The 22,492-nt window shown below is 38.9% G+C and overlaps 1 protein-coding gene across 2 annotated transcripts in view; it reads right to left on the reverse strand.

The window, feature by feature from the left end:
- SAAL1 (serum amyloid A like 1) overlaps positions 1–19,969 on the reverse strand; it is a 28,395-nt gene extending 8,426 nt beyond the window's left edge. Inside the window, exons 1-9 of one of the 2 annotated variants that reach the window (XM_032881159.1) lie at positions 19,822–19,969; positions 18,250–18,363; positions 11,256–11,339; positions 7,357–7,436; positions 5,731–5,790; positions 5,484–5,599; positions 4,508–4,688; positions 2,042–2,124; positions 1,765–1,953 (exon numbers count right to left, since the gene is read on the reverse strand). In XM_032881159.1, coding sequence (XP_032737050.1) covers positions 1,765–1,953; positions 2,042–2,124; positions 4,508–4,688; positions 5,484–5,599; positions 5,731–5,790; positions 7,357–7,436; positions 11,256–11,339; positions 18,250–18,363; positions 19,822–19,953 — 1,039 coding nt within the window. In that variant the 5' untranslated portion in view covers positions 19,954–19,969. Of the gene's footprint in view, positions 1–1,764; positions 1,954–2,041; positions 2,125–4,507; positions 4,689–5,483; positions 5,600–5,730; positions 5,791–7,356; positions 7,437–11,255; positions 11,340–18,249; positions 18,403–18,594; positions 18,630–19,821 lie in introns of those variants that run through there. The other variant, XM_032881161.1, reaches the window with a different exon arrangement.
- Between the last annotated feature and the right edge of the window lie 2,523 nt (positions 19,970–22,492).

Genomic DNA, 22,492 nt, shown 5'->3' on the forward strand with positions numbered 1-22,492 from the left:
CAAAACAAAGGGAATGAGAATAAAGAGGGCTATGTTTTGTTTTTTTGGTGAAGAAAATTAAAATGATGAAAGACTAGAAAAGAGATCCTACACATCCTGCTCTCGAAGGAAAAACTTAAAAAGATATTTTAAAATATAATTCAGGAATGCCATCCCTGAGACTTGGATTTGTTATTTGAAAGTACCAGAAAAAAACTGATAAGGAATTGTTAACAGTGAGATACATTTTCTGTTATTAGATTTTAATGATTTTTTAAAGATTGGAGAGTAGTTATAATTCTATTTTTGGAGCAGTCATAATTATAAAGGTAACCAGTAGACCAAAAATATTCACCTTCCTAAATGTTAGATCTACATACACAAACCATATATTGGTTTATTTAAATGTAAATATACATAATGGTGCTCCTTAACATTCATTTTTTATTAAAAACTTAATAAAATAGGAATAGATTAATTTCTCCTTAAATGGTAAAATGTAAATAGTAGTATCATGACTAACGGTGAAACACTAGAATCATTTCCAGTAAAGTCAGGGAAAAGGTAAGGATGTTTTCTACTACCAGAGGCACAAGGCTACCCACTAAGTAAGAGAAAAAATCAGAGGCAGAAAAATGATATCTAACTTAAGATAAAAGACAAAAAGATGTCTAACTTAAATCCAAAGCAGTATCAGAGAAAATCCACAATTATCACAGAAACAACTATTAAAAATATTAAGAGAACTCAGTAAGGTTACTATGGGGGATGAAAAATTAATATACAGAAATCAATAACCTTCATATATTCCAACAACAATAATTAATGGAAAAAAAGATGTCACAAACAATAGCAACCCAAAAGTTATAATAAGTAGGAATAAGCCTAATAGAGATATGCAAGGTCTTTATGAAGAAAATTATAAAATGTTACTAAGAACATAAAATAAGACTTGAACAAATGGAAAAACATGTTCTTAGGCACTATAAGTTTAACATGATCATAATAAAAATATCAGGAAGATTTTTGTTTTCATAACCCGTTAATCAAATTCAGTGTTAAAATAAAAATAATGGTCAAAAACATTCTGAAAAATTAGGATGAAAGGGGACTACCATTACTCAACATTAAAACATTTAAAAACTATGGCTATGATACATGAGTAGAGCAATAGAAGGCAATAAAATATATAGGGAAACTCAGGACATAGGAAACTCAGAACATAATAAACTTCAAATCAGTATAGATAAACTGGTTTATTCACTAACTGATGCTAATAAGACAACTGAGTACCCATCTGGAAAAAAGGTTGAAACCACATGTCACACCTGAATAAATTCTAGATGGATTCTATATTTAATTGTAGTCATTTAAAAAAAAATCAATCTGTGAAAGACACAGAATTCTAGATAGATTCTATATTTAATTGTAGTCATTTAAAAAAAATCATTCGGTGAAAGACATTGTTTACATAGGAAAATATTCATGTTATACTTCTAAATGAGAAAAGTTGCCTAAAAAGCAGGACTTAAAGATATATATGCATATGAGTACACAGTAATGATCTCCGGATAGTGGGATTACAAGTGCTATGGGTCCTTTTATAAACTTTGCAATTTTTTTGTATTAAGCATGTAATATTTTTGTAATCAGGGGAATAAAAGCACTAAGAAAGAAACCAACCAACCAACCAACCAACCACATGAACAATAATCATAAGCCTGGGCTTTAAAATCTGACAGAGTAAGAACAGAATTTACTTTAGTGAACTAAAATGGTACTTGCCTTCTTCTATCTTTAGATACTCTTGTTCAGCCCGTGATGCGTAGATAGCAGACAACACTGAATAAACAGAAGCTAGCACTGTTTTCTGTTCTTGAAGTATGATGGGTGGATCGTCGGACTGGCAAAATTCATGGCAGACCAGGTCAAAAAGTAAATTCCAAGTGTCTTTTCCAGTATCAGGACACTGTACTTAATAAAAACAATAAAGCAAATAGTAATCTAACAAGAGCAGACAATTCAAAGAGTAACTCCAGCGGTTCCCCATAAAACACCTTACCAATTGCTTGAATTCCATCGTCCACTGTGGTAAGCAACTGTAAGATATGCATGTAAACATCGAGCCCTTCTGGATTTTCAGAACTACATACAAAAAGCAAAAGCACTGAATCAACAACTCTATGGGACTGCAATCATTCACTGATTCAACAAATACTTACCACTCTGTACTAGTCACTGCCCCAGGTGCTGAGGATAAATCAGGGAACAGGACAAAGTTTCAGTGCTCACCTCAGCTTACATTTCCATGGCAGGGTGGGGAGGCGGGGAGTGGGGAACAGTCAAAATACAAGGAAATATTTTGGAATATAATCAACACACAAGAATGAGGAGTAACGTTTTTTTGGCCCCATCCCACAAAAGCAACTATGCAGAAACCTTCTAGGTGATACTTCCTCATTCTGGCATACTGGAATAATCAGGATGAAAAACAACTAAAACACTTATATGATGAATGAAAAGCCCACTGCTGCAAGCACCGACAGTAATGACATTCTCAAAACTCCACAACTCCCCTAGCTCCCTCGCTGAGAATACTAAAACGATGTTAGGCATAATTTTTGTGATTAACAGCTTGGATTACTAGAAATTCACAATCTTGGTTCCTCAAAATGTTAAGTAAAAAACAGCGAACGATAAAAAAGATGGTTCAGCAAACACTTCATAAACTACTATTTTCAGGCACTATGTTAGCAGCTGGGAAAACAGATATGTAAAACACTGTTTCTATCTTCATAAAGTTTATAATCTAAAGTAGAGAGGGGCGCCTGGGTGGCTCAGTGGGTTAAGCCTCTGCCTTCGGTTCAGGTCATACTCTCAGGGTCCTAGGATCGAGTTCCGCATCGGGCTCTCTGCTCGGCAGGGAGCCCACTTCCTCCCCTCTCTCTCTCTGCCTGCCTCTCTGCCTACTTGTGGTCTCTCTGTGTCAAATAAATAAATACAATCTTTAAAAAACAAAAAAAAAGAGAGAGCTTCTTTCAAAAATAGTAATTAAAAAAAATAAAGAGAATTAATGGACAATTATGATAAAGTGATATGAATATAATACTAAGAGAAGTCCAAGGTGCTAGAGGACCACAGAGCAAGCAGACTTAATTTAGTCTGGAGAGTCAGGAAGGGTATCCTAAGACAAATGACGTTTAGGCACAGAGCTACAGTATAAGTGTCTGAGGTAAATGAGACATGATATGCAAAGGCCTGGAGGCGAAAGAGCTCCATTTCATTGATGAAAGAAATTTCACATGATTAAAACACATAACACAATAAGGATGGAGAACACTTAATCCTTGTGAGCCATGCTTTAAAAAAAAAAATCTGGACCTCATCCTAAGGAAGGCCATGTCTGAAGCATGAAAAGTGAAATGATGACCATGTGCTTTGGAAAGATGGCTCTACAGTCCGGGCTTGGAAGGAGCAGCCTTGATGTAGGGAATTCAGGTGAGAAAATGCCGCAGGTGTCTAGGTGAGAGACAGTGGCGGGTTGATGGCATGGAGAGGATCCTATAAAAGTCAGGAACAAGTTTTGGGAGGTTGACTGGCCAGGAAAAAGAACAGGATAGGGAGGAAAAGTCAGTAATGACTTCCACATCATCTGAATGGGATAATGATTGCATCATTTATTGAGAATGAGAACAGTGAAAAAGGTTTGGAGGAAAGATGGTAAGTTTAATCCTGACTTGAATAAAGGACATAAAATTCACAGACTTTCCTATGCATTATTAAGCACAAAAAATAAACAACTGACCATTAAGCAGTTCAATTCACAAGTTAATTTTCTAGTGACTAGCAAGAAAGTTTCAATGATCTACATATAACACCTAGTAATCACTCTTGGCAAGACATCAGAGCCCAAAACTCAGTCACTTACCCAAGACTGACATACATACATAAAACAAGAAAACAAACGATGTCTGACAATAACTGAAAAAGCTTAATGTCTGATGGAAAACAAAACGTAAGAAAATCTTTTCTCTTTGACTTAAATTACACAAAACTGCAGAAAATTTTAAGACTGTAACTATAATTAATACTGGAAAATAGCCTGTAGCCAAGTAGTGTTAGAACAGGTACTTTATAACCATTAGGATTTTTTTTTTTTTTTTAAGATTTTATTTATTTATTTGACAGACAGAGATCACAAGTAGGCAGAGAGGCAGGCAGAGAGAGAGGAAGGGAAGCAGGCTCCCTGTTGAGCAGAGAGCCCGATGCGGGACTCGATCCCAGGACCCTGAGATCATGACCTGAGCCGAAGGCAGCGGCTTAACCCACTGAGCCACCCAGGCGCCCACCATTAGGATTTTTTAAAAGAGCAGACACACTGTAATCACAAATGTTAGTAGTAAATGCACCCTGACAAAGACTAACAGGATGTTATTCATCCTGCTGAAAAGAAACTAAAACTTACATCTAAGGGTATTTCTAGCAACTGGATCTTCCCCGGCTATTTTGCACAGAAGTACCCACTTACCGTACTTGTTTCGCAGCTTCAAGTACGCACGGCACAATCTTAAACACTGGCTGCTCTTCAGAATCTTCCTGGGGTGGGTCCAGAGGCTGAACAGCCCCATTTCTAATCCATTCTAACATTAGCTTCTCATCCAAATCAAAAAGCTTGTCTACAACCTCCCCAACTTTGACCAGCAAGTCAACTGCAGACAATAAAATCGATATTGAAATGAGAAACAAAATTTTAAAAGCAGTAAGTTTAGTCAAAATTCCTAAAGCTATTCCAAGAAAACCAAGTCTTGCCAAAGCATTACTTATTCAGAGGGCAATTTATTCACCTCCTTTGTTTAAATTTGCTTGTCTTCCTTCATTTTTAAATGAGGACTTGTCGGGGCACCTGGGTGGCTCAGTGGGTTAAAGCCTTTGCCTTCGGCTCAGGTCATGATCTCAGGGTCTTGGGATCGAGTCCCACATCGGGCTGTCTGCTCCACAAGCAAGGAGCCTGCTTCTCCATCTCTCTCTGCCTGCCTCTCTGCCTACTGATCTCTATCAAATAAATAAATAAAATAAAATAATTAAAAAAAAAATTTTTTTAATAAAATAAATAAATAAATGAGGACTTGTCAGTATCCTGGCAGCTTAAGAAGCAATTTTATGTCTTGAATCGAAATACTTTCTCACCTTAGACTTAACACTTCTTTTACACAACCTCCAGAAACAGTTACATGATTTCCTAACAATTAAAGATTTTATTTATTTATTTGTCAGAGAGAGAGAGAGAGAGAGAGTGAGCACGGGAGAACACAAGCAGGCAGAGGCAGAGAGAGAAGCAGGCTCCCCACTGAGCAAGGAGCCCGATGAGGGACTCGATCCCAGGACCCTGGGATCATGACCTGAGCCGAAGGCAGCGGCTTAACCAACAGAGCCACCCAGGCGTCCCTGATTTCCTAACAATTAAATATAACCAAAAATTGTTCCTAGATTACATGGTGACTTACCATTTGTTGAACTTGACATAATGAAACAAATGCTATCATAAACAGCAGGATATTCCCGGATTCTTTCAACCCAGACACTGGCCACTTCTGTCTGGGAAAGACAAGTAAGTAACAACCTACAAGATAAACATGAGCTTAGTATCTATGTTTGAAAAACAGTAAAGGAAATTCAAAAATGAAGAATTAACTCTATTGTCCTAGATTCCTGTATGAGTGACTATACAGAATCCATAGAAAGAAAGCATACCGACTTGTTTCCAGAAGAGTAGGAGGGTCTGAATCAAACAAACAGTGCAGTAACACCTGTCTATAAAAACAAAAGAAGTTAACGCAATATGTATCTCTTCTCTCGTTTCAAATATCTAGGTAATTTAATTCTTTCAACATTTTCATTTTGAATTAAAGTATATATATAAGAAAGCCTATAGATATAAATTTATACTTAATGACTAATTATCAAGCCAACACATATTTACAAAAAACAGAACAGTACTGTATCTCCATAGCCTTTGTGTGTCCCTTCCAAATCACAATTCTTTTTCCCACCTAGAAATGACTACTACCTGGAATTTTCCAGCAATTATTTCTTTGCTTTACTCCATAGTTTTATTATTCCATATATTTTGGCTTTGAATTTTATGTGAAAAAATTACACTGTATGTGCTCTTTGTAGTCTTAGTTCTTTTGCTCAACACCATGTCTTTAAGATCTACCCATGTTTTCCCAAAGTGATCATTCTTTGATTCATTGCTACAGACATTCCACCATATGAATATAAGACTATTTTTCCAGCCTACTGTTGATGGATCTGTGGGTTGATTCTAACTGGAGCCATAACAAGCAATGCTCCTCTAATACATTTTGGCTGATAGACATATGCATGGTTTATCTTACCATATACGTATGAGTGGGACAGTTTGATCACAGCATCTGCATTGCCTGTCTTCCAGTTTAACAAAATAATGCCCAACTTCTCTAAAGCAGCTAAACAAATTTATATCCCATCACCGATGTAAACTGTTCCATATTTATCTTAACATGACTCATTAGATTTTTGATTCTGAGGAATAAAGACCTTAAACTAGGATCTTAAAGTCACTCCACACACAGAAGAGATAATTACCTCTATTTTAAAGACCCAGGGACATAAATCCTACGATTAAACCCCCATAACCCTAGCTGATAATAACCACCCAGAACACTTTTCTTCATCTATTGTGGGCATAAATGTCTTTGAAATTCTGATTAACAGCCATGAATTCTCTCTGCCTAGAGAAAATGAATACCTTCACAAAATTTAGCATATTAATTCCAAGGTGTTCTCAGATCTCTTAAAGTAACTACTTGGGTTTCCACCACTAAAAAACCCTCTGCCTAAAATGTTCCAAGTGAAAAGATGAAAGCCTCTGAATCACGGAGGCAACCTTCTATCTCCTAGTCTATCAATATGCCCTATCCCCTGATGTTAAGTCAAGAATTTTCAGGGTAACCCTGGTCACTAAGTCTAGTTTTTCCAGGCTCTAGTTCTCTGAGCCCTTGGATTCCCTGACCTTAATTATTTGGGACTCTCGTCAGGGGCCCCATCACCAAGCTTTGCCCCTCTGGGTCTCATCTTGTCGGGCTTACCACCTACTGATTGTCCTTTTGCTACCAATAAAGAAACAGGCCTTAATCCTCAATCACGCCCATAAAACCATGAAAGCCCCTAGCTACCATTAATAAGCAATGAAGTTCCTGGAGACTATTCATCAGGAGAAAGGGAGTACTGCATTTTGTAAAATGTTCGTGTATCTCCTATGTATTAGGATTTCCTTAGGGATATGAAATATTAATTTATTTTGTAAAAACATAATTCTTATGTGGTAAAACTTACCCAAGATTTTTATCACTGCTGATGGACATACATATCTCCTGGAAACAGGCCATATTACCTAATATTCCCACACAGATTTCCTGCGAAATCAAATGTCACAGGTCATAGGTCACAGTGTCTTAAAGATAAAAGACAAATACAAAAATAACAACTTGAAAAAAACTTTCACTGGATCAGTATGGGGGAAGAAGAGAAGAGAAGAGAAGAAAGTATGGAAGAAGAAATCTTATGGATGAACTCAGTCTTAAATGGTTAAATGGTTAGTAGGATTCAGACATGCAAAGAAGAAAGACATCTGGGTAAGTGGAAAAATATCAGCAAAGGCAGGAAGGGAATAATGCACACGGCTAATGCACTGAACCCTGAAGAGAGCAGCCTGGCTATTGCACAAAATTGGGAGAACAGCATAAGATAAACACAGCAGGTAAAAAGGATCAGGACTAAGGGCCCTGAATGCCATATTGAAAAGATTACATTTAATCTAGGAGGCTATGTGCATTTATAAAGATCTTTACACTGCAATGTTATTTTAGGAAGATTTTGTCAGCAGCAAAATGAATAGTGCATGATAGTGGAAATGTTAAAGGAAGTTAATAACCTCAGTAGTAACAGCTGATGTTTACTTAGCACGTAGTAGGCCCAGGCACTACTCCAAGCACTTTCCACATATTATTATTCATGTAATAATTTATGAGGCAGGTACTATTATCATCCCCATTTTTCAGATGAGGGGGAACTAAAGCACAGAGCAGTTAAACAACCTTCCAGGAATTCCAACGAGGCAAGAGCAGAGCTCCAGAGCCCAGCATCGAACACTATGCCACAAGGCATCTCAGGAGTCAAGGTACACAGAGATGAGGGTGCTGACAGCAGGCAGGGGAAGGGAGGAAGCTGAGGGAAGACTCGAGGTGAAAGCAAAAGAATGTGATGGCAGGCAACAGGAGTTCTCACTCCTAGGTTTCAAGTTTCTTCATCTTTCCAGTCAGAGTTACTGGTCCCACTGACAGGAAAATGGGAAAATAAAGTGTAGGAAAGGACACAGTGAGCTCAGGTAGGCAGTTAGTTTCCAAACTTGCTGGAATGTAAGACTCATTTGGACAGGGTATGTGTTAAAAATACACATTTCTGGGGGCGCCTGGGTGGCTCAGTGGGTTAAGCCACTGCCTTCGGCTCAGGTCATGATCTCGGGGTCCTGGGATCGAGCCCCGCATCGGGCTCTCTGCTCAGCGGGGAGCCTGCTTCCTCCTCTCTCTCTGCCTGCCTCTCTGCCTGCTTGTGATCTCTGTCTGTCAAATAAATAAATAAATAAAATCTTTAAAAATATATATATATAAAAAAAAAATAAAAAAAAAAAAAACACATTTCTGGGGGCACCTGGGTGGCTCAGTGGGTTAAGCCTCTGCCTTTGGCTCAGGTCACGATCTCAGGGTACTGGGATCAAGCCCTGCATCGGGCTCCCTGCTCGGCGGGGAGCCTGCTTCCCTCTCTCTCTCTCTGCCTGCCTGTCTACCTACTTGTGGTCTCTGTCAAATAAATAAAATCTTTAAAAAAAAAAAAATACACATTTCTGAGTACCATCTCAGAGCTACAGAATCAGAATCTCCAGGGTAGGGCCTGGGAGGTTACTGTTTACCAAACACAGCACGTCATTTTTATGACCACGTTAAGTGTGTTCATCACGGAATCAGGACATACGGGATTCTGGACTGAAAAATTCAGCAAGTACAGAATGTCTAGGTAAAGTTGATGATGCGGCACCAGAAATCAGAAGGCAGGGCGCAGCTTTGATCCCATGGGCATAGACTTGTAACTTAAAGGTGTAAAGAGTGGATGAGCCCACTAAGGAAATGAGTTTAAAGAGGACAAGGGATCTGGGTCTACAGCTTAGAAGAAGTCCACACTCTGTGTAGGAAGAAAGATTAAAGCCAATGAAAGTTGACAGAGAAGTGACTGAAGAGGTCAGAGACAGAGGGAGGGAGGTGGCACCAAAGCTACAGAAAGGGAGTTTCAATAAAATGAGGGTTGTCAAATGCTGGGGAAGGATTAAAGAACAGAAGCAGCAGAGAGACACGTCCATTTGCTTACAAATTAAAGGGAGAGTGACTGAACTCTCGGTCAAAGACGTTTCTCGTTTTGGCTGCTAGCCAGAATCAGCTGAGTGAACTTTTTAAAAGTCGTGTGGAGTCTCACACTTAGAGATTCTGTTTCAGCTGATCTGGGTAGAGCCCAACTAGGGATTTTTTTAAAAGGTCCCAAGGGTAAAACTTCTCAAAATGTGTGCCCTGGTGCAGAGCACTCATATCACTGGGGAACTTGTTAGAAACCCTCAATCCTACCACAAAAGCAACAGATCAGAAACTCGGGGGTGGGCCTGGGACATGCCAAAGTTTGAGAGTCCGTGTTCCCTTCTAACATGTGGCCACGGCAGAGGATCACAGCTATAGACAGGCTGTGGTTCACAGGCATATATAATGATATGACTAATTCCTGAAAGGTGCCATTACTGACATAAGTTTATTTTCTTTAAGTGTTAATCATGAGTCAATGTATTTAAGTTAGAAAAATAAGGAGAAAAATCATATGCAACTGCCAAATTTTTCTATCAACACAATGACCCCAGGAAAGAGCAGTTCGTCAGTTGATCGGTCCCAGTTTAGGTAAAACACTGTCCCAAATGAAATTTGGACTCAGCCTTCAATATGTAAAAATACACTACAGAATGCTCCACTTCATATTTCAAAGAAAGAGAGGTAATACACTACAGTGGTCATACAGAAGTCAGGCCAGCTAGGCTCAAATCCCAGATCCACCCTTTCCCAGTTGTATGACCCGGGACGCATTAACCAGAGACTTAGCTCACTTATTTATAAAGTGGAAGATAAATTCCTATCTCATAGAGTAGTAAAATCAAATACTCAGTAAATAGCAGTTGCTCCTAAGTATAATTAATATTTACTAATCACCCACGATATGCATAGCACATCCCAAACTAAATGACACAGAAACACAATCCACCACACACAGCATAGATAAAGACGAAATGAGAAGCACAGATAATTCTTCTCAGGAGTTTACGATCAGCAATGACCACTGAGAGCTTACTTATCTGGGAAGGCTTAGAAGAAGAGTAGCACCTTGGATAACAGATGTGACTTCTGAAAGGGATGGAGGGCATACGAAAGGAGGCATGGCGATGGCAATGATCACAGTAAGCTACTGAGACAAGGAGTGGACAGGCCTTGCTAAATCAGAAGCACCATCTGCATGATAGATTTTACTCTGGAAAGATGAATTAGATTCAGATTATGGAAAGTCCCGAGTGTCAGGCTGAGTTTAGAATGAAGGTTTTGTTTTATTTTGTTTTGTTTTAGAGATTTTATTTATTTATTTATTTGACAGACAGAGATCACAAGTAGGCAGAGAGGCAGGCAGAGAGAGGGGAGGAAACAGGCTCCCTGCTGAGCAGAGAGCCTGATGCGGGGCTCGATCCCAGAACCCCGGGATCATGACCTGAGCCAAAGGCAGAGGCTTTAACCCACTGAGCCACCGAGGTGCCCCGAGAATGAAGGTTTTTAAGCAATGGAGAATTTTATGAATAAAAAAGAGCAATCAACAGAAACAGGAAGTCCAGGCAACGTTCCCTGTTCTGCCACATACTAGGAACATAACTTTGGTTACGCCTGTTTCCACAGCGGTTAAATGAAAGTATTGATCTCCCTGGTCCAACCCACTCTAATAATTTTAAACAGCACATTATCAAGTGCCAGGCAATGTTCAATAAAAATCTGCAGACTGATTTGTGGCCAGCAAGAAAATGAAAGTGAGAAAAATGAAAGACTATCAAGTACTATCTGCTGTTACTGCTTCAAAGAGGAAGCTTTAAAAGTGTACATACTTACTCTTAATCGAGGACATTTGGATTTGGCCAATACTCCCATAAATATGTCAGGAGCATTAAATTCTTGGAGAAATAGAGCCACGTCCTGAAAATAAAAAACGATTATTATCTTGGATGCAGAATAGTCCTTTTTAAACCCCCCAGTTCAGACAACCATTAAAAAAAAATTATTCTAGGGGCGCCTGGGTGGCTCAGTGGGTTAAAGCCTCTGCCTTCGGCTCAGGTCATGGTCCTAGGGTCCTGGGATCAAGCCCCACATCGGACTCTCTGCTCAGCGGGGAGCCTGCTTCCCACCCCACCCCCAGCCTGCCTCTCTGCCTACTTGTGATCTCTGTTAAATAAATAAATAAAATCTTAAAAAAATTTTTTTTTTCTATATATATCTCCTTTCAGGCTCAAGAAAAAAAAAAGCCAGAGGTTCGGAATTGTATTATTACACAAAAATAATGTTAGAGAGTCTTTGTGCTATCTGGTCCCCAGACAAAGGAACAAATCCATAAACAAATGTAAACTAACTGTGATATTTCAGGAATATCTTCTTTTTTCTGCCTTGAATGCTTTTACCTTAATGATCTTTCTAGCCACCAGGAATGTTAACTCATTCCTACACAACTGCTAGTTGCCTGGTAGCCTGCCAGACACTGGGATGGGGAAAAATATTGAACTCATAATTCCTGTCTTCTAAGACCTTAAAACACAATGCAGGAACAAGTTAAAACCCCTACTGGGTCATGCCCCAAATCAGAACTTGTGCTTTCAAAATTCTCAACAGAAAATTCTGATCACAGTGTTAACTGCGACAGCTTCATATCTCCTTCCTAGAGTTTGCCCAGGCCACAGGGCCCGGGGTCACACCATACAGGTGGATGAACCTGGAGTGGTCATGTGACCCAATCTCGCACACTCCAAGACCAAATCACTTCGCTGCGGAGATCTGTGTTGTACAGTATTTAAATAAAATGAAGTTTTTGACGGTCTACTGCCTCAGATTTTCACCAAACTTGAAGTGTATATTTGCTATAGCTTAACTTAAAACTAGAAGCTACTTGGCTTAAGTTAAAATGCTCTTCAAAGGGCCCTGGAGGCACCCCAAGAAGAGACACAGTAATCCTTCATAGCAGCTGAAACCAAGGTAACCTGCATGACTGCTGACTAGAAGAGACATCCTGTAATTATTAAGAGAGCATAATCAGAGAAAAGAGTATTTTCAAAGATACACTCCAAACTGAAAGTGACATCATCTGGGCAACTCTTAGGGCATGCAGAGACTGATTTATTTAAACGACAGTAATTCCTAAGGTAGCACAGGATTACACAGTCTAACAATATCAACACCAATAACAGAAATAATGGCAATTAACATTTACTGAGGAAGTGGTAAATAACAGGGAAGTGGTTTGGATACTATCTTATTCAATTCTCAAAACATCCCTATAAAGTAGTTATTATAATTAGCCCCATTCCACTAATAAACAGAAGTCTTTTTTTTTTTTAAGATTTTTATTTATTTATTTGACAGACAGAGATCACAAGTAGGCAGAGAGGTAGGCAGAGAGAGAGAGAGAGAGAGAGGAGGAAGCAGGCTCCTCACCGAGCAGAGAGCCCGATGCGGGGCTCGATCCCAGGACCCTGGGATCACGACCTGAGCCGAAGGCAGAGGCTTTAACCCACTGAGCCGCCCAGGCGCCCCAATAAACAGAAGTCTTAAAAGGCTAAGCAACCTGCCCAAGATTACACAATCAGTAGAACAAAGCCAGGAACACAAAACCAGATAATTCTGACTCTTGGCCAGGCTCTTCATCAGCACACCGTGCTGCCTCTCCGTATTTGTTCAGTCACTCATGCATTCATTCATTCATTCACTCTTCACCAACTATTTACTGCAAAACCCAAGTGACAGGCACTGTTTGAGTCTCTGGGAGTCGCATCAGTGAACAAGCTAGACAAGGTCCCAGTCTCATGGAATGTTTATTCTAGACGGATGAACAAACAATAAATCCATAAAGAACTGAGTGCTACAAAGAAGAGAAACAAGATAATGTGTGCTAGAAGCCAAGATGTGGGGAGGCTACTTCAGATATGTCAAAGAAGGTACCTCAGAAGAGTTGACATTAAGCTTTGAAGAAAAGGAACTTAAATCTATCAGAGGACACAAAGGCTGAATAAGTGTTATGCAACAGAGTGAACAGGTTTCATGAGAGCACAGAAGATACGAATTCTGCCTGGAGTGTCTGGGGAGGCATCACACCGAAAAGGACATTTAGGCTGGGCCATAAAAGAGGAGAAAGATTTTGCTGGCTGGAGGCCATTCCAGGCAGACAGGGACATGAACAAGAGCATGAACACATGAAAATACAGAAAGCACCTGAAGTCTCTGGTCCTGCTCAAACACTAGTGGGAGAAGATAAGGCTGTGATACTGGAAGGACTTTATGACAGTGATAAGTGGATAGCTCAGTTCTCTAGAAGTGCTTCAAGACCTACCCTAAGAAGGTGAAAAGGAGGCCAAAAACATGACCCTGCCTTCCACCAACAATCTTATTCAAATAGCAGCTCTGTTTTACCTATTTCATATTTGAGGATTTCACATTAAGATTTCATTTTAAAAATGAGTTCTGGTTCTTTAAAACCAATTTTTTTTTTTTTAAATCACAGCTTTTCAATAATTGTAAAACAAGTAGAAAAAAATGTGAAAGATCAACCAACTAAAAAAAATTTAAAAAAAAAGATCAACCAACTTGATCTGACATTTATATATGTATATATATAGGACATTCCACCCAGCAACAGCAAAATACACATTCTCTTTCAGTTAACATGGAAAATTTCAAGATAAATCACCTTCTGGGCTACAAAACAAGTTTAAATATATATTTTTTAAAGGATTCAGAGTGTTCACAGACTCCAGTAACAGAAAGGTAACTGAAAACTCCCAAATACATGACATCTAAACAATGCACTGCTAAATAACTCAACAGCCAAAGAAGAATGAAAGGAAAATTAGAACTAAACTAAATAAGAGGAAACCCAACATATCAAAGGAAACCCAAAATACACTGCTAAAGCAATAGAGGAAAATTTATAGTGTTATATGCCTATATTAAAAAACAGCAAATTAAACCAGAGTGAATAGGAGGAAAATAATAAGAGATCAAAACAAAAATCAATGAAATAGAAAACAGTAAAGCAACAGAGAAAATCAATAAAACAAAGGCTGGTTCTTTATGAAGATCAATAAACTAAACTTCTAGCCAGAATGATGAGGAAAAAAGAAGACACAAATTACTAATATCAGGAATGAGAGAGGTGCTATTACTATAGACTCTACAGATATGAAAGGATAATAATATAATATTATGAAGAACTTTATGCCAATAAATTTAACAACTTAGACAAAATAGGTAAATTCCCTGAAGAACATAAACTACCAAAGTAACCTGAACGGCCTTATACCTATTAAAGGAATTCATCCTTTAATACCTTATACCTATCAAAGGAATTGAATTTATTATCTTTTGCACAATATACTAAAAACCATTAAAGGGTGATTTTTATGGTAGGAAGTTATACCTCAATAAAACTATTATTTCTTAAAACTAATAAATATATAAAACTAGGGGCGCCTGGGTGGCTCAGTGGGTTAAAGCCTCTGCCTTCGGCTCAGGTCATGATCTCGGGGTCCTGAGATCGAGCCCCACATCGTGCTCTCTGCTCGGCGGGGAGCCTGCTTCCCTCCCTCTCTCTGCATGCCTCTCTGTGTGCTTGTGATCTCTGTCTGTCAAATAAATAAATAAAATCTTAAAAAAAAAATATATATATATATATATATGTAAAACTAAAAGTAAACAAGTAAAAAACAAAAAAATCTTCCCAAAAAGAAAACTCCAAGCTCAGATGGCTTCACTGGTGAATTCCACCAAATAGTTAAGGAAGAAATACTATTAATTCTGCACAAACTCTTCCTGAAAAACGAAGAGGGACAATTTCCCAATCAATAAGGACAGCATTACCCTGGATCAAACCAGACAATGACAAGAAAATGAATTATCTCTCTTGGAATTAGATAAAATTTCTAAACAAGATTTTAGCACCTTGAAAATCAATCAACTTAGTTGATCATATTAACAAAATAAAAAGGAAACCACATGATCATCTCAAATGACTTAGCAAAAGCATGACAAAATACAAAGTCCATTCCTGATAAAGACTCTAGGCATACTAGAGACAGAGGGGACTTTCTCAATCTACAACTACATCATATTAATGGTAGAAGACCAGATGTTCTGCCCTCAATTAAGAACAAGAGGATGCCCCCCCTTACTGCTTTTCTAAACATCATCATACTAGAGAGAGCAAATGTGCAAGAAAAAGAAATAAAAGCAATTCAATTGAAAAAGTAGTAAAACTTTTTCTTCATAAATCAAATACAGCTACAGGATATAAAATATACAAAAACCAACTGTATTTCTACATACTAGCAATGAACAGATATTGAAGTTTTTAAAAACGCCGTTTATGGGCTCCTGGGTGGCATAGTTGGTTAAGCAACTGCCTTCAGCTCAAGTCATGATCCTGGAGTCCCTGGATCAAGTCCCACATCAGGGTCCCGGCTCAGCGGGGTATCTGCTTCTCATCTGACCCTCTCCCTTCTCATGCGCGCGCTCTCTCTCTCTCTCTCTCAAATAAATAAATAAATCTTGTTAAAAATGCCATTTCTAATACCATGGAAAAATATGAAATACTTAGGAATAAATCTGACAAAAAATGTGAAATACCTATACACTAAAAACTACAAAACTTTGCTGAAACAAATTAGAGAGGACTTTAATAAATGGAAAGATATATCTTGTTCAATTTATCAATTCTTTCCCCAAATGATCTATAAATTCAACTCAATCTCAGATAACATCCTAGTAGGCATTTTGAAGAAAGTGTCAAATCAATTTTAAAATTAATACGGAAATACAAAGAATCCAGGACAACCAAAACAACTCTGAGAAATAACAAAGTTGGAAGATTAACACAGCCCTATTTCAAGATTTCTTATAAATGTACGGTAATTAATACAATCATAAAGATGCACAAATAGGTCAATGGAACAAAACAGAATCCAGAAATAGACTCACATGTACAGATAAGTGATTTCTGACAAAGGTACAAAGGCAATTCAGTGAAGAAAGGGCGGTCTTTTTAAAAAATGAGGTTGAAGAACTGGGCATCCATATGCAGAAGAAGTGAACTTCAATTCATACCTTGTATCACACACAAATATTAACTCAAAATGGGTCACAGACCTACCAGTAAAACTTAAAATTATAAAACTTACAGAAAAACACACACACACACACACACACACACACACACAATTAAAAAGTGGACAAAAATCTGAACAGGCACACACACACACAAAAGATATATAGATTGCAAATAAACACATAAAAATATGGTCAACAATGTTAGTAATTAGGGAAATTCGAATTACAATTTCAATGAGAATCACTACACACTTATTAGTATAAATAAAATGAAAGGTCTAACCATACCAAGTGTTGGCAAGGATGAGGAGAAACTAGACCTCTATCTCATACAAAGCTGATGGTAACGTAAAAAGCAAAAATCACTTTGGAAAATACACAATTTTTTACACAACCTATAAGAAACACAATTTAGACTATTTCTTAAAAAGTTAAACATACACCCACCATACGACCCATAATACTCTAGGTATTTACTGGAGAAAAAGAAACACATAAGTCTGTATATAATTACACACAAAAATTCAGTGTTAACTTTAATAAACCATGAACAACTCAAATATCCATCAACAGAGGAATAATTGAATAAATTATGACACACACATGTAATGAAGTATCACTCAGCAATAAAAAAAAATAAACTACTGACAGACACAACTGGCATGAATCTTAAAACAATGATGCTGAGTCAAACAGGCAGACCTCTCCAAAAAAGAATATGATCTCATTTATACAAAACTAGACTGTGCAAACTACTCCGAAGTGGAAGAAGGACAACCCAGTGGCTGCCTAGAGAGGTGGAGGCCGGGAGGGGCAAGAGGAAGGCATTATGAAGGGTCATAAGGAAACTTTTGAGGGTGAGAGAGATGTTCTCTTTCTTGATTACAGTGATGGCTTCGTGTGCATATACATACATAAAGTTTTTCAAATTGTGCACTTTAAATAGGCGTCGTTTCTGCACATCAATTACATCTCAAGAATACCCAGCTTTTTTGGTGCCAATTCTACCTCAATAAAGCCGTCTCAAAAAAACAGCCGAAGCCAATCAATAGCCATAGACAATTTGTAAGACAGAAGAAAAGAACACAATTTATTCTGTGTATTAGGAAAAAGAGAAATTTTGTGGCAATGTGGAGCACAGAAGGGAAGTGAAAGACTAAAATAAGGATTTTAATCAGGAAACTACCGCCAACAGTCCAAGTAATTAAGTGAGAGATTATGTATGTGAATTTCTTTTCATGTCTTTTCTTATCTGTAAAATAAAGGTACTACCTATATCACAAGGTTATTGTGAAAAGCAAATAGAATAATATACACATGAAAATGATGTTGAGCTACAAAATACAATACAAATGTTAAAATAGTATTTTGTAATTATAGACACACGGGTCCTTCTTGTCCTCTTCTAATTTAATCGTGGTCATCAATGGTCTCCTAACTTCTACCCTGCTCTCAAACACAAGGTCAGTATTCTGTTTAGGCATCAGAACTTTCGTGGGCTACGAGCATTCTTGCATTCATGAGAACTATATATTTAGACCAAATCTAATGACAGCTCAGATCCGCTAGCTTCAGAAACAAAAGTTTAGCATTTAAGCTCACTCCCTATATCCCTATGAGTGATTACAAACACTAAAGTTTTTCCCAGAGACTTAAGGACTGAAACTGAAAAAAAAAAAAAAAAATCCATTCACCACCTCTTTACCCAAAAGTCTTCTCAGTTTCGTTTCCAACCCCATACCTCATCCATTGACATATCCCATACTCTGCAAATTTCATTCTCCATTTCTTCATCGAGCTCCATCTGCTGTTCCTCATCATCTGAGCTGGATTTGGTGTTTTCAGGGTTAACGATCTTCAACAGAAAGGAAGAAAAGTGATGATAAAAGCAGTCTACAGGGGCGCCTGGGTGGCTCAGTGGGTTAAGCCGCTGCCTTTGGCTCAGGTCATGATCTCAGGGTCCTGGGATCGAGTCCCACATCGGGAGCCTGCTTCCCTTCCCCTCTCTCTCTGCCTGCCTCTCTGCCTACTTGTGATCTCTGTCAAATAAATAAATAAAATCTTAAAAAAAAAAAAAAAAGCAGTCCACAGTACTCATCACGTAATATTATCCCAAATCATGGAGTAAACACTGTTACTAGGCACTGAGGTTGAAATACAGAGGCAAATAAATTTAACCCCTTGCTTTCAAGCAGTTTAGGATCTAGAGAGGAAAAGATATGTAAGCTAATTATCACAACAGAAAAGGCTAAGTGATTCAAATGAATTGTGGACAGAGTCCTGAAAGCAAAAGCCATGGGCCAATGGCCTATGCGTGGAGAAGGTGGGCAAACTTCTCCTAGGAGGGAATCTTCAAGCTAAATCTTTGAGGGAGAATAGGAGTTTGTCATGTGAAGAAGGGGAGAAGAACATACCTAAGAAAGTGCAAGAGTTCAGAGTTAACAAACGGCCTAGTAATGACTGGGGAATGGTGCGTAGTTGCGTGTGTCCTGAGCAGATGAGGCTGGGGAGGTTGTAGGGAGCCCTGGATTCCAAGCTAAGAAATAAGCACTTTTCTCCTGCAGACAAAGAGGACCAAAATGAGTTCCCACGGACAGTTTGCTTTTTTTGGCGGGTTTGTTTCTTAAGGACGATTATTCCGGCAGCTATGCAGTAGATGCACTGGAGAGAACAGATCTAAAAAGTCAGGCAGTCCGTGAAACGAGGGAGAAGAAAGTTCACATTTATTGAGAGCTTCTGTAAGCCAAACACCATGGTAAGCACTCTATGCCCCTTGTAATCTTATCTAACCTACACAATAAACCTAGATACAATAATACAGGTATTTTCGTCGCAGTTTTTTTTAAACTGAGAAAGAAATCGAGACTCTGTGAGGTTAGGTGACTTGCCCAAAGCAGGTGATGAAGCCACGCTTTCGGCTATCAGAGCTGCAGGGCTCTAAATCACCATTTACTTCACTACAACAAAAGTCCACGAAATATATTAGGCCCTGAGCTTCGGAAACGACAGTGGGAATGGGGAGCAAAAAGCCGAACAATGTCACGGTCAGACATTTTCGGAGAATATGCAAAAGTAAAATATTTTAACTGTAAGCATTCCCGCATCCCTGCCACTCTATCTCCTCTCCCTTTGTGTTGAGGGGTACCGGGAAGTGGCTCCCCGCAGTTTAGGGAGTCCGTGGAGGCGACCAGGACGCTAAGTGCGACGCCTTGAGAAGGGTCGTCGCGGAGGGGTGCTGTAAGGGGCTCCCAGAGGCGGAACCAGGGGGCTGGAGCAATGTGGGGGAGCCCACGCGGGGCGCGACATTCCCCACCTGGATGAGCCCGCTGAGGACGCCGAAGAGCCAGTGTTTGCTGTAGACGGTGCTTCCTATGCAGTCTCCTCCGGCCCCCTCCTCCTCGTCCTGGTCTGGACTCGGTAGAGGCGGCGAAGGATTGCGGTCCATAATTTTGCCTCCACCGCTCAAAAAAAACGCGCCGGAAGCCGCCGGAGGAGGCGATAAGTGTTCTGGCGCCAGAGGGGCCGGCGCGCCCGGCGCGGCTCCCACCACAGCGCCCCCTACTGCCCGGAATGCTCCGTTCTGTGCGCCCGCCCACAGACTTAGGATCCCAGAAGACTTGATCTCCCCCTACCCCCTACCTAGGACCCAAGCACGGCCATACTCATATTTGTTATTTGTCACACTCCTAGGACCAGATAGTCCATCTCCTCGGGGGCTCTTAGCCTGATTGGAAGGGGCAGGGAGTCGGGGACAGTGTCTCTGGGGCAGACGTGAATTTCGAAGCTGACCCTGATCTCTGGGCCTTTGGCATCCTTGAAGACATCAGTAGGTGCTCATTCTTCTCCCAGGTGTGTTTAGAATCCTCAGAGAGATATAAGTCACCAGGAAGAACATCAATACCGTCAATATTACAACTCCTTGTATTTTCAGTTCCTGCTTCTTATTTAGTTCAGTGGTACTCAACCTCAGACCCAGTGCTCCCCCCCACTCAGCAACAAATATTATACCACACCTACTTTAGGTTGATGAAAGAGATTTAGGGACGCCTGAGTGGCTCAGTGGGTTAAGTCGCTGCCTTTGGCTCAGGGTCCTGGGATCAAGTCCCGAATCCGGCTCCTTGCTCCGCAGGAAGCCTGCTTCTCTCTCCGCCTCTGCATGCCACTCTGCCTGTTTGTGCGCTCTCTCTCTCTGACAAATAAATAAGTAAAATCTTTAAAATAGATAAATAAAGAGTTTATAGGTGATATTACCTACCTTAGCATTAATTTCAAAAATTAATATGGTTCCCTAACAAAGAAGAAATAGAATTAATTTAAAATAAAATGATATGTATTCTAATATTTTAAGCATTAAAAGACATAATAGAGGTCTCCAATGTTAGCACATATACATCAGATCACCGTGAACCTAACAGCTACAATGCAGAGTAATAGAGGTGTGATTCCATCAGGGTCTGTGCTTCTCAAAATCATAAACAGAGGATGGTAAAATTTCTCCCAAAACACAGTTCCAATTTACAAAGCAATTGCATTTCCAAGAAATGTTAAGTTATATTACAACTGGACTCTGTTAAATATGTAAAATACAGTTGGATTCCAGGCTCAAATAATTATGAACATTTTTTCATTGTAAGTGAAGAGGCAGACCCAGGTTTTATAAGGCCTGAATTATGCAATTTGGGGAGCCCCCTTTAGGAAAAACAACATGAAATTACAAATATTATATTAGCTACAATATGAAATATTTATTTAGAATGGGGATAAATTACAAATTTTAGGTAGCTGACAAGTATGTAAAACATCGCAAAACGCAGAAAAATGTACAAATATTTTTATTAATAAACAGCCTGACATACTTCAACAATCATTTTCTTTCTTTTAATAGAATTTATTTTTAAAGCGATTCTAGGTTCACAGCAATATTGAGCAGAAAGTACAGAAATTTCCCATATAACTTATACCTGCCCTCATGCGTAGCCTCCCCCATTAGTAGCATTCCCCACTAGAGTGGAATATTTGATACAATTGATGAGCCTACACTGACACATCATTATCACCCACAGTGTTCATTAGGGTTCTCTCTTACTGTACATTCTGTGGGTCTGGGCAAACTTATGACACATAACCACCATTTTTGCATCATGTGGAGAATTTCACTGCCCTAAAAATCCTCTGTTTTAATATAATCTTTTTAATATAATTTTAATTTTAATATAATTTTTTTTCTGAGTTTACTTTGATCTTCATTTTATGACAATGACCTAGTAAGATCATTTTCTATCATGAAAAATAAAAAGATAATTCTGTCTTTATTTTAGCATGGTTGTTTGATTTTTAAAAAATTATTGGTAGTTTAGGAATTTTCTTTCAACTTCACAACTTGTTATTGGTAATATTCTATAAAGTTTGAGCACTGTCAAATTTGGAAAACGTCTCTCCAGGGGAGAACTTCCATTTTGACTAGGATTCCATCAAGATAAAAATCTTCCACTTATGATCTTACAATTCTCCATTGACTCATGCTTGACTTTCAAAGTTGTTTCTTCCCAACTACCCACATACTCTGTGCTGGCCTGTACAAGACAAGTTCATTTTGCCGTATGACTGTCACTCCTGAACCCGGAGTAACCACAGAAGATGGTAAGATACATACCTAGAAACTATTCCTACTTAGGACAGTGATCAATAACTTAATCATACTTGGAAGTGACTGAAAAACCACACAAATATGTCCTACTACGTGCAAACCAATTATAACCCAAATTCAACTGCTCCTTAGTCAGGTTCCCAAAATGCCTATGCCCACCCCAGTGCCACTCAGCACAAGCAGAAAACTGATAGCAGAATCTTGGTATGAACGGAAGCATTAACTGTCTTAGTTAAAACATTTTACTTCTGCAGATTTTACAAAGATAAGGGACCATGTGAATCCTTTCCCAGGGCCTCTCCGAGGATCTTGGAATGGTCCCATGTAAGTCAGGAGT

This window comes from Lontra canadensis, unplaced genomic scaffold (genome assembly GCF_010015895.1).
Source record: "Lontra canadensis isolate GAN:19392208 unplaced genomic scaffold, GSC_riverotter_1.0 scaffold74, whole genome shotgun sequence".
NCBI classification, from domain to species: Eukaryota; Metazoa; Chordata; class Mammalia; order Carnivora; family Mustelidae; genus Lontra; species Lontra canadensis.